Source organism: Hemicordylus capensis, chromosome 6 (assembly GCF_027244095.1).
Source record: "Hemicordylus capensis ecotype Gifberg chromosome 6, rHemCap1.1.pri, whole genome shotgun sequence".
Lineage (NCBI taxonomy): Eukaryota > Metazoa > Chordata > Lepidosauria > Squamata > Cordylidae > Hemicordylus > Hemicordylus capensis.
Genome location: NC_069662.1, coordinates 92,202,437 through 92,216,476, shown reverse-complemented (window position 1 = coordinate 92,216,476; position 14,040 = coordinate 92,202,437). Strand labels below are relative to the sequence as shown.

At 41.9% G+C, this 14,040-nt stretch overlaps 1 protein-coding gene across 3 annotated transcripts in view; it reads left to right on the top strand.

Moving 5' to 3' along the window:
- Positions 1-14,040, top strand: part of AVL9 (AVL9 cell migration associated) — a 46,170-nt gene that overhangs the window by 14,797 nt on the left and 17,333 nt on the right. For all 3 annotated transcript variants that reach the window (XR_008310344.1, XM_053265124.1, XM_053265123.1), the window contains exons 4-9: positions 5,929-6,000; positions 6,814-6,903; positions 7,587-7,653; positions 8,272-8,312; positions 11,073-11,111; positions 11,924-11,993. Coding sequence is in view for 2 of the 3 variants with exons in the window: in XM_053265124.1 (XP_053121099.1) it covers positions 5,929-6,000; positions 6,814-6,903; positions 7,587-7,653; positions 8,272-8,312; positions 11,073-11,111; positions 11,924-11,993 (379 nt within the window). In the remaining variant the exon portion in view is untranslated. The remainder of the gene's footprint in view (positions 1-5,928; positions 6,001-6,813; positions 6,904-7,586; positions 7,654-8,271; positions 8,313-11,072; positions 11,112-11,923; positions 11,994-14,040) is intronic.

The window sequence follows — 14,040 nt, the reverse complement described above, 5'->3', positions numbered from 1 at the left end:
ATAGGAATTCTGTTTTTTAGTTTCAGAAAGTGTGGATACTGTGTGACAGCGTCCATGAGAGCACATTGGCAAACCCCTCCCATTGCACTCTATAAATCTGCTCCATTGCTGTCCATGATTACATCTGAGGAGACAAATGGGGGACTTTGATTCTCCTGTGATTGGGACCTCTCCTAATATGGTGGGGGCAGGCCGGCTATGGAGCATATCATTGTGGGAGTGGAGCTTTCTGGTGCACTCTTATGGACTTTGTACCAAGGACCCCAGAGCTTGGTCTCGGGTCCCAGAGCATGGGCGCATGATCCAGCCATCTTGCTGAAGTTAAGCAGTCTTGGTCTGTTCAGTGCTTGGGTGGGAGACCATGTATGCTGCCTCAGGGGATGGGGCTTTAGCTCAATGGCAGAGCATCTACTTTGCATGTAGAAGGTCCCAGGTTCAATCCCTGGCATCTCCAGATAGGGCTGGGAAAGATTCATGCCTGAAACCGTGAAGGAGCTGCTGCCAGTCAATATAGACAAGACTGAGCTAAATGGAGCAATGGTCTGACTCATCATAAAGCAGCTTCCTATGGGTATAGCATGCATACTGATTAAATAGGGTTTGAAAACTTGAATTCTTCTTAATAGCCCAGAGACTTATGTATGGGGCAGTATAAAAATGTGCTAGCTAGCTAAATAAATAGCTGGACTACAGTCTATTCCAGCCATCATACAGATGCTTAATCTTGTTCTCAGAAGTCACAGTGGGTTAAACCCAGGAAAATGGGTCTAATCTAAGTCAGCTTTTAAAAGTTGAAAAGTAATCTCTCCTTTGATGTGGTGTACTATTCATCCTGCAGTTTATGGAAGAAACTAAGTGACTTTAAGAGTCTCAAATTCTACTTCTAGTGTGTCAACTTTTGCCCAGCAAAGACTGTTCTGCTTCCCCCCACTTTAAAAGAACAAAAAACCAAGTATTTACAAAGTTATACAAAATCTAGCTTTGCATTTATATGGAACCTCAGACTCTGGTCAGCTCATGTGAAATGTTGGACTTAACACTTAGCAATTGCTGGAATATTTTTTCATAGTGACCTTTGAGTTCCTACTCAAAACCTAAAAACATGAGATGGGAATCTCCTCAGAATTCTGGATTTAAAAGTGGTCTTGTTGGGAAAATATAAAAGTATAAAAGCAACAACAGGCTGTGATGTTCAGTGTTTGTGAGGATCACTTCTGTTGACGCTGACTATTATGACTAAACATTTATTTAGTCGTATGGTCTTCAGTCCAGCTGTGTTTGCATCTAGCTGCCAAATAGTGCTTAGCTTCTGCAATGCACCATTGAGAGCTGGTCTTGGGGTAGCAAGCATGACTTGTCCCCTTAGCTAAGCAGGGTCTGCCCTGGTTGCATATGAATGGGAGACTAGGTTTCAAGTTCCCTCCCTGGCTTCTCCAAGATAGGGCTGAGAGAGGTTCCTTCCTGCAACCTTGGAGAAGCCGCTGCCAGTCTGTGAAGACAATACTGAGCTAGACAGACCAATGGTCAGACTCAGTATATGGTAGCTTCCTGTGTTCCTATCAAGTCATTCAGGCTGCATAGTTAGAACTGTTTACCGTATTATGTTTAAAGTAATGGCTGGAAGAAGCAGGTGGATGTTGGTCACAACAACAGGGAGAAGAGCTGGGCTTGTGGTAGCAAGCAAAGCCCTTTTAAGCAAGGTCTGCCTTGGTTTGCATGTGGATGGGAGATTACATGTGAGCACTGTAAAATACCCCCCTTGGGGGATGGGGATGTAGCTCAGTGGAAGAGCAAGATCCCAGATTTACTCCCTGGCATCTCCAGCGGGGGCTGGGAGAGTCTTGCCTGTAACCTTGGAGAGCCACTGCAAGTGAGTGTAAGTAGACAATACTGGGCTAGACAAACCAATGGTCTGATTCAGTATAAGGCAGCCTCCTATGTGTCTTTGACCATCTGTTTTAGGAATAAAGTTGCAGTGCATATCTCTTCCTATTGTGGTATAAACACCCTTGACCTTGACTGAAGAGAGAGAACTGGCAGTTCAGATTGAATAATTAAAGGGTGGCTCCCCCCCCCATTCTGTATATAGACCTTTTCTTTCTTTGCAATTTTGTTTTGTTTATCCTATTTGTACACCGCCCCAAACTTCCATCTCTGGCGATTTACGCAGCATAAACCAAGTAAAAACAGAAATTTTAAAATTTAAAATGACTAGTCTAGTTAAAAAGCTTGGGTGAATAAATGTGTCTTTAGAGTCTTTCTAAAAGTTGTTAGAGTTGGGAGACTCTTATGTCAGCAGGGAGCGCGTTCCAAAGTTTCAGAGCAGCAACAGAGAAGGCCCATCCCCAAGTAGCCACCAGATGAGCCAGTGGCAACTGCAGATGGACCTCTTGTGATGATCTCAATGGGCAGTGGGGTTCATGACAAAGAAGACGTTCTCTTAAATACTCTGGGCCTGAGTTGTTTAGGGCTTTATAGGTTATAACCGGCACTTTATATTTTGCCCAGAAACTTCTTGGTAGTCAGTGTAGCTCTTTTAGTATAGGAGTAATATGGTCTCTTCATCTTCGAGATGACCCAGAGACCAGCCTGGCTGCCGCATTCTGTATCAACTGCAGTTTCTGGACTACATATAAAGGCATATAGAACGCATTGTAGTAGTCAAGTCTGGAGGTGACCAGCGTATGCACCACTGTTCCAAGGTCCTTTATCTCAAGAAACTGATGCAGCTGGTGTATCAACCGAAGCTGATAGAAAACACCGCTGGCCACCACCTCAACCTGGGACACCAGTGAGAGGTTTGGATCCAGACATACTCCCAGACTGCATACCTGTTGTTTCTGGGGAAGCGTGAACCCTTTCAGAACTGGCAGATCAAAACAGTCTCCTGGGTTCCGACCCCGCACAATAAGTACCTCCGTCTTATCTGGATACAGTCTCAGTTGGTTATCCCTCAACCAGCCCATCACTGCCTCTAGACAGGCATTTAGGGCTGTTATGCCTTCTCCTGATGATGTTGACATGGAGAAATAGATTTGGGTGTCATTGGCATACTGATAACACCCTGCACCAAATCAAAAATTCACGCTTTGAAACTTAATTGGACCTTTAAAATTGCCAGCTTTGCACACCTGAATTAGAAATTCCTGAGAATTTCTAATCCATATAATTTCTATGCTTATCTTAATGCTTTATCACACTTCAGCAGCATCTGTAGACTATAAAATCTCTGCAGATTTTATAGCCCACAGAGTTTATCTCTCATAATCATAAACTATATTTTGTCTCTCTATGTTCTAGGTTTATTGCAATAATTTTTTTTTATTGTAATGTCCTGTGGAGTAACTGTCTCACTATTTAACTGTGGCTGTTCTAATTTAAGTGTTTATAGTGATATTTTCAGGTAGTGTTGTTTACTAACCAGGTTAAGATAATTATATATTTGAAGAACATAAATCAAATGTGTCCCTTTGGTCTATATTAACATTTTCAAAACACTGTCCCTTTGGGGCCTAAATATTTACATCCGGTGCTAGAGGTGTGCACATCAGATTGGCACCATGGGGAAGGGAGTGGGCAGTGAGAGCTTTATGAAAGAGAATAGATCCTTGCCGGCACGCACATGGCACCCACTCACGGACGCCATGTGCATGCTGGTGTTGCACAGGGATACTTGGGCCGAGCGCTGCCCAGCAGGAAGCTCTTTCTTAAAGCTCCCACTCCCCTCCCCACAATCCAAATGGTTGCTTGAACCACAGTTCGTGCACGTACAGTAGTTAAGTTTCTCCTCACAACAACCCTGTGAAGTAGGTTAGGCTGAGAGGGAAGTGACTGGCCCAGAGTCACCCAGCAAGGATCATGGCTGAACAGGGATTTGAACTCAGGTCTCCCCAGTCCTAGTCCCGCACTCTAACCTCTGCAGCACGCTGGCTCTCTATATGTAATACTGTCAATATGACATATTACATTTATCCTTGTTCTTGCCATTGTTGCTTCCAGGTGTGAGAACTGTTTGTTCTGGCTCAGAAAGCAGCTGACGCTGGATGAGAGCAACACCATTACATTACATCTTGCAAAGGGCAGAAATGACTGAAGTGACAGTAATCAAGCAATTTCCAAGCAAAATGTTCAGTCAGTGAATTGGTTACATTAATCTGTTTATTTCAAAGACCATCCTTGCAAGTAATTAAAATTGTGCCCTCAATTAATTGGGAAGCAGCTGAATTCTTTTTTAAATTAAAGCATTAACATTTGGCAAGATAACATAAATGCTTGCTCAAAGATGAGAAGACAATCCTGGGCATCCATCACTTTTTGATAAGTGGTTGTGGATGCTAGCTGTTGTAAGGAAACGGCATCTAAAAAATGGTCTTGAAATACAAAATGAAGCAAGAACATATCTATCTATCTCAATATTGGAGAAATCTATTGTTTTTGTAGAAATATTTTTTTTTCATTGTTCCATGGCAAAACCAGATTTTTCTGTTTCCCCCGCCCACTACTTATCTCTTTTCTCTTTCAAAAAAAATGCATGGCATTGCAGTGTAGTGGTTAGAGTGCTGGACTAGGACCAGGAAGACCCGAATTCAAATCCCCATTCAGTCATGTTACTTGCTGGGTGACTCTGGGCCAGTCACTTCTCTCTCAGCCTAACCTACTTCACAGGGTTGTTGTGAGAGGAAACTTATGTAGTATACCACTCTGGGCTCCCAGGAGGAAGAGCAGGATATAAATGTAAAAATAATAATATTAATAATCAGTGATTGACATCCTGACTAATACTGAATATATGCTTCTAGCAGTGCACATGCAACACTAGTTCCTATGCTAGTCTCAGTGCTGCCGAAGTGCATGTGCGATTATTTTTAGTGCTCTCCCAGAAGTGCTCTATTATAGTGGAAACATGACATGATGTAGAGAGCATTCCTTGTCGCTGAGCATCCAGACTTCTTTGTGCATCAAAGTGCCACAGCTCTTTACTGCCTGGTGGCAGCTTCAAGGGCCACATCTGGCAGTGGCGGTTTGTGGGGGGAGCTCAGTTTGGGCCCTATGAGTTTTGTGTGTGGTTCTCCTAGCAGTTATTCTACAGAAGTCCACTATAAATAAATAGGATTACTGTGGAATATATGATCATGATCCAAATAACTTTGAAACCAGTTCTATGAATCCCAGGGATATTGAAGACACTTTTGTCAAATAGTAGCTTTTGCCCTGTCCTTAAGCACAGGAAGCTGCTTTGAAACTGATATGAATGCAGTTTGATGTGGCAAAACAGGCTAGATGCAAGCCCCTTACATGAATCTGATTAGCTTTCTAGATCGGGGTTCCCAACCTGTGGTCCTCCAGATGTTGCTGAGCTACAACTCCTATCATTCCCAGCCACAGTAAATCATGGCTAGGGGTGATGGGAGTTGTAGTTTGGCAACATCTGGAAGACCACAGGTTGGGAACCCCTGTTCCAGATCCTTGCCAGTGATTTGAGGCTTGCATCCTACTGTCATTGCAAAGTGTCTTCATAATGGTTTTGGCAAACCCTTCAGTGATATCCCTTTTTGTGAGGTTACACAATGTAAATCCTTAGTTAACTGCTTCCAGGCTGCAGCAGAATCTGGCCTTAGTCTTGCACAGTATTTTAACTGTATGTTTTATTGATGGAAATGAAATACAGGATCTGATTGTGTTGCGTTGTATTTATTTTATTGTTAAATGTATATACTGTCGTTCATTAAAACAATTCCAAGGCTTTTAGTGTATATTTAAAGTACGCTAAGTTTGGAGTGAAACATGTGGGCACAGGGCAGGTCTGAATTACTTTAGGACCTTTCTGATAAAGTAAATCTGGCATCTGAGTGAGAGTGGCTTTTTAAAAATGCACATTAATAGGTTTTTTTAAAATGCATGTACAGTAATTATTATTATTATTTTAAGGCTTTGAAAGTGCGGCAAGCAGATGTCACCCGAGAAACAGTACAGAAAAGTGTCTGTGTTCTGAGTCAGCTGGTAAGAAATAGTGAAATGTCTAGAAATCAGTTTGTTTTTGGATATTTCTTTCATATTCAACTCTGTCCTTGAAAAGCGTCATGAGTCCTGAAATCTGAGACAAAGGCATCCTTCAAAATTGTATGTCTTGAAAATAGAAAAATTGTATTTGCAGACTATTAAAATGAGTGGTTCTCATTAACCTATCCAATAGTGTAATCTTTCTTTCTTTGGGTGCTAAGTAAAATAGGGGCAAGAACACTGTGGATGCTCAAAGCACTTGGCAGTCTTTATCATCCTTAAAATGTAACCACCACCAGATGTGAAATCCTATTTATCTGCATGTGCATGATCTTTAGGATTAGATTTTTGGAGCTATTTTCTCTGTGGAGAAAAAGGTTCTTGATGAAGAAATGTAACATTGATGTGCAAACAAATGGAGTAGCGTATTATTCAAGACTTAGTACTCTGTTAAAGAACTACACCATTATTGCCGTATTAGAACATGATCACATTGGCAAACCTGTGCTTGTTTTTGATAGAATAACTGACATTCAATCTTTTTGAATTAACTGTTGTTTAATGTGGTGAATGTGTATTATTGGAAAATGTGTAAAATAAGTAGGAATTGCACACATTGGATTGCATCTAAAGAAAGTTAGTCACGATTAAGTGCCATTGATAGTAAACTTGTGTCTCCGATTCAAATGGTGCTTAGTCATGATCTTTCTTTGGATACTGTGCATTTATCTGTATTAGGATTGATGGAGCACTCTCTTATTCTTATTCTGCCTTTCTTTTCTTGATACTAACACTATGTATTTGTCTTGCAAGCCTCTGTATGGGCTCCTTCAAGCTAAACTGCAGCTAATTACACATGCCTATTTTGAGGAAAAAGACTTCTCACAGATTTCTATTCTTAAGGTAAGTTTTCAGTATACAAAAGACTCAAGACTTTGTGCAGGATTTGTGCAGCTGTTCTGTCTAGAATGAATAAGAAGGATAGATGATATTTGTAAGTGACTCGTGGGTGACAGAGGATCTTCCTTGTTATCTCTTTGATTTCTAAGTAGCAGCAAGGTTCATGGTGCCATTCATTTGTACTTGCAGAGCTGCCCTTTCCATTGAAGTGAATGGGGAAGCCCTGCGAGCCGAGGAGAATATGAGCTCATTGGAGTGCATGGCTCGGTTCCAAAGAGCAGAGTTCTGCACGTTCAAGCGGCCGTGGCATTTGTGCTTTCCAAACAGAGCCCCCACCCCATTGCAAGCCACATTAATTGAGAAGATTTCTATGTGGCCCAGGAGTTTGCTGATAAGAAAGAAAGAAAGTTTTAAAAAAACCTGCACTGGAGCATGCCTAAAGTAACTTTTTGAATCCCAACCCTTGCCTAAAGGGGATCTGGATTGGACTGATGCCCATGACTTCAGTGATTCTTTTACAATAATGCCTATATTAAAAAGTAGTAGTAGTAGTAGTAGTAGTGATATTTTTGCAGACCCTTGTTATATAAAATATATTAGCTCCCCCTGCCCCCATAACTACTGCTATGGCAGTTGCCTTTTCTTAAAATGTGATTTCAATGCTTTCAAAATTAATGGTTTTTCAGGAACTTTATGAGCATATGAATAGTTCACTGGGAGGAAGCCCCCTGGAAGGGTCACAAGTTTATCTTGGTAAGCAATTTTTACTAAGTAAGACGTAGTTGCCCAATTTTCATTTCCTAAACTATGTAATATGTATTGATGTCTAATTCCAAGCCTGTGGGCCTGAACAGTATTCTAGTTACGATTCCTTCTCCCATCAGTCATGGGGCTAGATAATTATCTGGCTGCAGAAATCAGCCCCACCCACCCCTGGGTTCTCCTTTTATTTTAGAATTCTTGCTCAGTAAGGTGAGCTGCTCAGCTACTTTCTCTAAATTGTGTGTGTTTATTCAAAATCAATGTCAGAATTATTAAAAGTGTGTTAATAGGGCAGCAGCCATATAACTTTTCGTCATCCTTTCTCTTGTGATTTTATGGAAAATGGGATCCCTCATTGGTAGCTAAATCCCAATTCACACTTGTCAGTGAACCAAGTAGTTGAGCACTTTCCTGTGCAGATTCTTTATCCTAAATGCTGGGAAATCAACATGCTTTTTTTTCATTGTGTGGCCAGCAGACTTCTCCACATGTATACTAAACTGAGCGTATCTAACCTTTTCTATATACATGGAAGTCCTGCAAACAAGAATAAAAGGTTTAGCTGCTTTTCTTGAGGAGTGCTAACTGTTTTGCTCTCTGTATTTTTAGGTCTGTCTCCACGAGACCTTGTCCTTCAGTTTAGACACAAGGTATTTTTTCTCCCGGATGTGCATGTCTGATATACAAAGCCAATAAGCATTGCTTGTATGTTGTGTTGCAAATATGTGACATCATAGGAACTGTGCTCATAGTGCGCACAGTCTTTTCTGTAGTTAAGGTCAAAGTCTATGCTATTCGAAAGCCAGAAATAGTCCAAAAAATAGAGGGATTCAACCCTCTGATTATCCTCCCTGACATCCAAATAGGTTAGTATAATCTGGATGCCAACAGTGTTCCTGAATCCTAGGCTAAATGGTCCTTGCTTTTGTCTTTCGCCCTGTCCAATCTCTCTCCATATGTCTGTGCCAACAGTATTAGAGATGAAGGAAGAATCCTCATCACTCCTTACTAAAGAGTCTTACATTAGGGATGTGCACGGAACTGGCAGTTCCACCGGTTCAAAGGCAGTGGGAGTCTCCCTTTAAGAGTGGGGGGAGGGTTCACTTGCCCCTCCTGCCGCTGGTACGCTGCCGCCCCAATGGGCTGCTTGAAAAACCGATGCCGGCAGGGGGAAGCGGCGGGAGGGGTAAGTGTACCCTCCCCCCCGCTCTTAAAGAGAGACCCCCACCGCCTTTGAACCACCCTGCCACGGTTCCATGCACATCCCTATCTTACATTGCTGTTTTCAGCCAGAAAATAATGTATCCCATCCCATCAATGGCATATCCGCCCTGAGCCATTTTGGAAGGGCGGTATATAAATCAAATAAATAAAAAATAAAATAAATATGCACAAACATATTTAAAAGTGCAGTTATACATGTATGTAAGTGGTAACTTAACACGATGATTGACAAGATTAATATACATCATTTTAGTAAAACGTGAAGTGAACAAGTCTACATTCCTAATAATGGTTGATAACCAAAATAGCTCTGCTCAGTTGCAGCAGTGCTGACTTCCATGCCGTCACATGAAGAGGGGAAAGTGGTGACTTTTTTTTTTTTGGACATTCTCCCCTTCCCTCTGAAGCCCACTTTGCCTCCCGCAAATGTATCTCCGAAGGTTGTGTGATGCACAGTGGGCTTCGGAGGGAAGGGGAAACAGTTGGAAATTGCCCCTTCCTCCACTTGTATGATGGTGCAGCAGTAAGCTGGAAACTTGCAGTACTAGTCCAGATGTCTGCCCAGCTTTTCTGCTTGACCAGTCAACTGCTTCTGTGAGGAGACATAATTTATAAATGGATGTTCTTGACGCCACAAGAATGCCAAATCATGAAGGACCAAAAGCTTTTAACCAGCTTTAGCTCGTGCATTAGTTGTGCCCTTTCCTGAACTAGTTGGACTTGGCAGCTGTCATTCATGCCCTCTAGATTAGATGACTATAATGTCCACAGCATAAAGCTCCCTCTGAAGGTGGTTGAGAAACTATTGATTCAAAACATGTCTGCCAGTCTTTTGGCTTGAGCATGCAGTCAGAACACATTGCTCTGAGACCACAGTCCTGTTCAGATATTGGGGGTGGGGTGGGGATGCTCTACTTGTGCACAGTGTCTCCGAGTATACCTGGAAGTCCCACCCTCAGTGCTGATGTGCCAAGAAACCTCGCCCTCCCTGCAGTCCTCATAGTTATGGCATTTGTCTGAAGAGGCAAATGTCGTAACTGTGAAGGTCATGAGCGCCTTCACAGTTTTGGCATTTGCCTTTTTCATACAAATGCCATAAATGTGAAGAGTGTGGGGAGGGTGAGGTTTCTTGGCACATTAGTGCCAGAGGCAGGGCTTCCAGGTGCATTCCGGGATGCTGTACACAAACCCAGCATGCCTTGTAAAAAAAAGAAGAAGAAGAAGTCTGAGCAGGAATTATGTTGTCTTCACTGGTTGCCAGTTTGTTTCAGGGCTCCATTCAAACCCCCTGCTAACTTGGCAAAGAGGCAGCTTTTACTGTGGTGATTCTCTTTATTTAGCAGCGGGAGAGTAATTGGCCCTATCCACCCCCAGCACAGTACCTCCAGTGACTGTTGCTGGTGTCTATCTTGTGTTTCTTTTTCAATTGTGAGCCCTTTGGGGACAGGGATCCATCTTATTTATTTGTTATTTCTCTGTGTAAACCGCCCTGAGCCATTTTTGAGAAGGGCGGTATAGAAATCAAATCAAATCAAAAATCAATAAATAGCTGGTTTTGAACTGTAAAGTACTAAGTGTCTAAGAACCCTTAGGAACTGTACTCTCCCATAAATGTGAAGATCTGTATCAGAGGCCCTACTTCACGTCTCACCACCAGGGTAGGCATGAGAGACAGGGCCTTTTCTGTGGTGGTGTCAAGCCTGCCAAATGTCTTCTTGAAGGGTTTTCATCTTGCTTGTTTTTCAGTGGGCAGTGAAGGCACATCTATTTCAGCAAACTTGTGGGGATGTAGTTTTTGTTGAGACCACTGAGTTTGTAAAAGTAGTTACTATGAGATCATTAGTTGGCTTACAGTACAGTCCTACACAGGTTTACTTTGAAGAAAGTTCTACTGTGTTCAGTGGGGCATCAGGATTGCAACCTTAGCTTATGTGGTCTTATGACTGTTTTACTACTTACCTCTTTTGCTATTTTGTGAGCTGTCTTTTTCTTCTTGTATTGTTAGCCACTGAGTATCTTTTATTAAAAAGGGGTTATAAATGCGGGGAAATTATATCAATAAAGTATACTTTCTATTACTGCTCAGATCTTGATTATATCTTGTGCCTTGTGAAGTATCAAATTGAAATACTACATTGGAGGACTATTACTAGTATTTTAAGATTCATGTCTCTTTTATTTTGAAGGTTTTAATTCTTTTTAAACTGATTCTTCTAGAGAAAAAGGTAAGATCCTTTCCCTTCCGTGGTGATAGAAAGGGCCAAGGTGAGTTTGCTAGACCTCATAGCTTAATGTAATTACGTACTCAAGACAGGCTTCCACAGTATTGCTTGCTGCGGCAAGTGAGCTGGTACCGTCTGACAAGCATGATGAGCCCCAGCCATGGATCAAGGGAATGGACAGAGTTGTCTCACCAGTTGTGCAGCGATTCTTGCCTCTTCCTCTGCTCTGTTCCAAAGCATGAAACGGAGGCAGGAAGGGGGCCTTTGGCTTTGGTTCCTTGCCTGAGTGGCAGTTGAACAGGTACTTCTGCACTTCTCTTCCCTTCCCTACTTTATATTAGGAAGAGAAGGTAGGCATAGTGGTTTCTGTTGCCTGCTACTTGAACAATCTTGGGGCGGGGGGTGACCACAAAACGGGCTTGACAATCAAAGGCAACCAGAAATTGTGGATCATTGTTCAGGAAGTGCTGACTGCACAAATTACAAATAGCATCCTCCTATCTGATGTTCATACATTGTCTCTGGATAGAAATGTTATGAAGGCATTCCTGCATACCCTATGTAACAGCTGCTGCTCCCCGCCCCCCCCCGGTCTTCTAGTAGTTTAGTGCTTTTTTAGTGCTTCCAGGGCTACAAGGTTCTGCACGCAGTCTGTGTGTTGTAGTCTTAAGATAATTATTTGAATTAAATGCCACAAAGACTCCTGTTAACATTACCCATAAAATGCTGTAATCTTGGGTGGTGACTTCTTGTTTTAGTACTTACACTTGCTTCTCTTCTTCCTGAAGTTAATGCTGTCATTTTCTCCCTTCTAGGTTCTGTTTTATATCTCCCCCGTGAATAGGCTAGTGGGAGCACTAATGACTGTCTTATCCCTCTTTCCTGGTAAGTGAATGTGTTATTTCTCTATGAGATCTTTCCTATAATTCATTTTTATGGTCTTTCTTATGGTCTTATCATTTATATAACTTGATGCCGCAAGGTGTTGTGATGGCCACTAGCCTAAATAGTTTTTAAATGGGTTAAATAAATTCATGGAACATATTTATTTTAAGTATAGATGGCCCTCACTTTTCATGGGGGTTCTGTTCTTGCTGTTAGGCGCAAATACGGAAACCACAAATAACGAAACCTTACCCCTGTGGGAATATAGGGGATAAGTAATAAAGTACTCTACCTTGCTCTCCAACAATCCACCCCCAAACCCCCAGTTCCTCCAATTTTCATAAAAAATTGAGGGACCCCCCCCCTTTAAATTAAAGAGCCACAAAATGGCTCTGCACTGTAAAATGGTGGCTGGAAATGACACTGCAAGTCACTTTATTTATTTATTTATACATTCATTTATTTATATCCCGCTCTTCCGAGGCGCTCAGAGTGGTGTACATGGTTATTTTCATCCTCACAACAACACCTGTGAGGTAGGTTAGGCTGAAAGATACATGACTGGCCCAGAGTCACCCAGCGAGTTTCATGATTGAATGGGGATTTGAACTCGGGTCTTTCTGGTCCTAGTCCGATACTCTAACCACTATGCTATGCTGGCTCCCGCTTTTTGGCCACTCAAAACCGTGAACAGATGAATTTTAGCCTATTTTAATAACTCAGGTAAATAAACTGGGTCTCTAAGACCCGTCCACAGTTACGCGGGACTGTAGTTCTTGAAACTGCAGATGAGGGCCACCTGTATCTTTAGTTTTTAAAAGTGTGACTTGCATTTCACCTCAGCCTCCAAGTGAACTTGCTGTGTCAAAAATGTAAGCAAAAGAACCACAATAATAAAAAAAAATTAACAGAAGCAGGAGATAAAATGAAGCAGAGGAATAAAATCCATACTTCTCATTAAAAGGCAGCAAAGCTATTCAGTTAAAAGCATTGATGAAGACAAAGTTCTTAGCATGGCACCTTAATGAGAATAACGTAGGTGGCACCTCATTAATCTGCTGGGGAAGTTATTCCAAAGCCAAGCACCAACACTGAAAAGATCTTCTCCCCGCTACCACCCACCTAATCTCTGAAGGTAGCGGCACTTGAAGAAAAGCCTCAAGAACAGATTTCAAATTTTGGGCAGGTTCATAGGTGAGATCATAGACCTTCAGAATTTGTGGTCTCAGTTGGGCTTTTTTTAATAGGTCATAATCAGCATGCTGGATTATTCCTGGCAACTAACTTGAAACCATTATTTATTTATGATTTATTTATCATATTTTTATACTGCCTGATATGTACATCTCTAGGCAGTGTAAAAAATGTAAAACACAATATAAAAGCATAAAAACAGATTAAAATTCCACAAAACACAATAAAAACAATCTCATTATAGATATTTAAGTACCAGGGAGAGATGTTTATCATGGCAAGTTCCAGTGAACAACATGACCATCGTGTTCTGAACGAGCTGAAGTTTCCAAACAGTCTTCAAAGGCAGCCAATCCCATGCGTAATGCATTATTGCAATCTAACCCAAATGTTACCTGGGCATGAATAATGCTGGCCAGGTTATCTGTCTAGGAAGGGTCTCAGCTGGTTCTGCAACCTAAGCTGGTGAAAGGCACTGTGTGCCATGGGGGAACTGAATGTAATACCAAATCTTACAGCATCCCCACACTTTGAACCTGCTCTCTGGATGAAACCCCATCCTGGACAGGTTGAACACTGGCTCCCAGAACCAGATAACCATTTTGTCTATCAATGGCTACTAGCAGTGTTTGCAGAGAGCATGACCAAGCAAAAGGGTGAGGATTGTGTAACACCTGTACAATTGTCACATCCCCACTGGTGGGAAAGACTGCATTTGGAAAGGCCCTAAGAGGTCACTTTTTCTGGAATTTCCCCTTATGTAATGAACTGTGACAGATATACTGCACAATGTTACACACATGGTGGAACATATGTCCAGTTGTGCATATTTCACAAAGGTGTGAAACAGTGC